We start from the raw sequence: 3381 nt of genomic DNA on the forward strand, positions 1-3381 counted from the left end.
GTATGGATGGTGGTCAACCACTACCCTGGCTGAGCTTGGATGGATGTCCAATGGAATTGATTGTGTGCTAGGTTGATGAGTCAATATCGTCGATTGTAGAGGGAGAAGACATAAGGTGGGTCAGTTCCACACGGCAGGTCAACAAGCAAAAGCGAGAGGGCAACAAGAAGCACAACAATGGTTGTTGCAATGGAGTAGAAAGAGGAAGCCCCCTTATACTTAGCTGGTGGCAGATTCGACTGGGGAATATTAGTCCACAGTCAATAATGTACGGCGGAACATAAGGCTTTCGGAGGATGAGAAAAATGTCCAACGAAAATAAATAGTGGTTTTCCTATTTCACATATGACTAGGAAATTACTTTTTGTAAGTCGACACTAGGAACCATCTAATGTGTTCTTTGATAAATATATAACTTATTAGACTATTCTTAATGTACCCTGATAATTTTTGTAGAAAAGGGATATATTAATATCCCGAAGATACCAATTAAGCCGGCCTCTATACCAACAAGATGTCCAAAGGCATTAAGGGTACACACATTCAAAAAAACAAAAAGAACAGAAGAAAGAAAAAAGACCCCGCCTCAATAATCAATCACTAGCAGCAACAACATTCTAACCATTACCGAAGACAACACCCAGATTAAAAAGGAAGTTCTTCAAAAGCAACGCTTTCAAGAAGGAACAATGCACAAGCGTTGTCGTTTCCGATCTATGATCTTGGGTTTTCACCCTGTAGAAAATCCGAGTTCACCTAAAAACCAATGCCTTCAATAAGATCATTGCCAGATATAACCAATAACGATCAGACCTTGGGTTTTCACCCTGATAATCGAGACTCGGTACTCGAGGAGCACCACCAAAAATGTAGTCCTCCAGTGCTTCCTCCCCCGCTTGCCGACACCGTTGTTACAGGTCACCAACCACCTAGCATACAGTCTTCATCGCATCCCATACATCCTTCCGCCAAAGCTTCAAGACCTCCAATCGTAGCCTCCATTACTTTCTCCATGTCTATCAACGCATTGGGAATCTTCGACTTAGACATGTCCACCGATGAGAAAGTGAAGCTTCGTGTCACGCCCTAATAAGGTCGTGATGGCTAATAATATGATCGCACGATCAGAGCATTTCCGATCTCGATATGCAGGAGCGACATACGCCTATCCGTAGAGATCTCCGGCGGGAAGACATGAACTCGTGAGCGGCCAGATCGAAGAGGTCAACATATGGCGGGAAGACGAATTGGCGGACAAAAAGCGCTAGGACCAAACCACCAATGCCACGCCTCTAACTCCACCAACCGACGGCCACGACGGAGTCGGTTGCCCGTGGCCCACGCCGCCCTCAACCTGCCTGGCTTGAGCAGTCAGATCAGCCCGAGCTACCGCCAGACCGCAGTACCTGGAGACCACGGCCGCTCAGCAAGCACACCACCTCGACGTCTGACACGATATAGAAAAGGTAAATACATCATGTAAGCATTGTATAAGACAACCAAAAGTACAAGAACAGATCTACCATAAAAAAAGTGGCCCCTTTCTCTTGAAGTTTAACCACCACATGAATAGATCATCCCACACCCACTCCAACACTATTCATTCATAGTGCACCCTGTTTCGGGACTACAGTTAATTAGGGGCATAGACCGGGCTGGATTGTGAATTTATGATCGAATTAATTGAGAATATGCAAACCATCTTGTTGTTGGATGGTTAGGAGGACGGTGGTATCCTCGGCCTATCGGGTTTCAAGTCCCACTGCTCGGATTTATTCTTATTTTTTTACAGGATATCCGGAAGACGTTCCCGTCGACCACGACACATACGGTGACTTCCTCGAATTTCAAAATGAAATGCCGCCTCAGTCTCTCGGAGATGCTCATAGAGGTATGGTGTGCATGTGCGCATCATAAGGGTGAGTATGTACGTGTATCCATGATTGCTTGTGTTTGTACTTTGTTAAAAAAAAGAATCAATAGAGAATAGTTCAGTTGAAACAACATAAACGAACGAATCCATTTACATAATCTCTGAGGAAGTCACACTTGTATATGTACACATATAAAGGAATGAACCAACCAATGGTTAACACCTACTCCCTCCGTTCGGAATTACTTGTCGCAGAAGTGGATGTATTTAGACGTATTTTAATTCTAGATACATCTATTTTCGAGACAAGTAATTCCGAACGGGGGGAGTAACTACTACGAGTGTGCACGCATAAGCATGCCGGAAACTCTGCATCTGCACTAAAGTCTAGAACTACTGAGATCAGTCTAGACAAACAGCTCGAGCAGAACTGGCGGCGCCTGCGTCCCCTCCTCGCGGTGCCGGCGCATGTGGCCGCCGAGCGCCTGCCCCGTCTGAAACCCTTGGCCGCAGATGTGGCACTGGTGCGCCTGCTTCAGATCCGCAATACTCTTGGGCTTGACGGAGCAGTACTGCTCGCCGGTGGTGAGGGCGAGCGCGAGCCCGTGGCGGCCGCGCAGGTGGCTAGTCCGGTGGCCACCCAGCGCCTGGAACGACGGGAACGAGCGGCCGCACGTCTTGCACACGAACTGATCCCCACCGGCGCGGCGCATCTTCTTGCTGCGGTCAGCGACAGCACCGAGGCAGAGCGAGAGGGCGAGGGACACGGCATGCTGGTCGGCCGCTTCAGCTCTCTGGTGCTTGGTCATTGCGAGTCGAAGAACAGGGACCCTGTGGCGTGGAGCCGAGGAATCTGTGGGAAACGATCGACTACTGGGACGGCAAGGAGCTAGCTAGGCACACAGGATGGGCTCAAAAGAAACCTGAAGCTGTTGTGATGCCGTTGGTGTGGGGTGTGTGCATGGTTGGTGTTTATATACTGGAGTCTGGAGAGGGCAGGTCGATAGCAGACAGGTGGTCGCACGTCGGGGTTGACGTTGCCACCGGCCGGCGACTCGGCTGTCCATATCGTTTTGCTTGGCTTGTACTCACTTACTACTAGTACTACTAGTAGTGGGAGCCGGGACCGTATAGGACGCGCAGTTTGACGTGTACGTACGTGTGAGCTGGCCTCATCCATCCATACGGCTGTCGGACGGACGGAAGGGCCCGCGAAACGGCATGGAAGAAGCTACCAGCTCACGGTGTCATATACGGTACGAAGCCCAGAAGTAGGGTTCACCAACCGGCTCACATGTCAAGAGTCAAGAGTCAAGAGTCGGGACAGAAAGTCTCGTTCCCCAAGAATAAAAAGCTCTTCGCGAACAAACTCTAGACAAACAGACGGTGGGTCCAACCTTACCAGATTCGGCTTACTTAACTTGGTTGATCGGTCGTGTTGGCATGGTTCGTGCTCCCTCCGTTCAGGTTTATTAATCCTCTTTCATTTTGAGCCTAAGTTTTGCCAT

The 3381-nt window shown here is 49.0% G+C and overlaps 1 protein-coding gene across 1 annotated transcript; it reads right to left on the reverse strand.

Moving 5' to 3' along the window:
* Positions 1 to 1973: 1973 nt before the first annotated feature.
* LOC123117488 (zinc finger protein ZAT11) lies at positions 1974 to 2876 on the reverse strand. The gene has a single exon (XM_044538232.1). The coding sequence runs from the start codon at positions 2680 to 2682 to the stop codon at positions 2281 to 2283; it is 402 nt and encodes a 133-aa protein (XP_044394167.1). The 5' UTR covers positions 2683 to 2876; the 3' UTR covers positions 1974 to 2280.
* Between the last annotated feature and the right edge of the window lie 505 nt (positions 2877 to 3381).

This window comes from Triticum aestivum, chromosome 5B (genome assembly GCF_018294505.1).
Source record: "Triticum aestivum cultivar Chinese Spring chromosome 5B, IWGSC CS RefSeq v2.1, whole genome shotgun sequence".
Lineage (NCBI taxonomy): Eukaryota > Viridiplantae > Streptophyta > Magnoliopsida > Poales > Poaceae > Triticum > Triticum aestivum.

Coding starts and splice junctions, on each gene's coding strand:
- LOC123117488 (XM_044538232.1), bottom strand. CDS start 2,682: ATGACCAAGCACCAGAGAGCTGAAGCGGCCGACCAGCATGCCGTGTCC.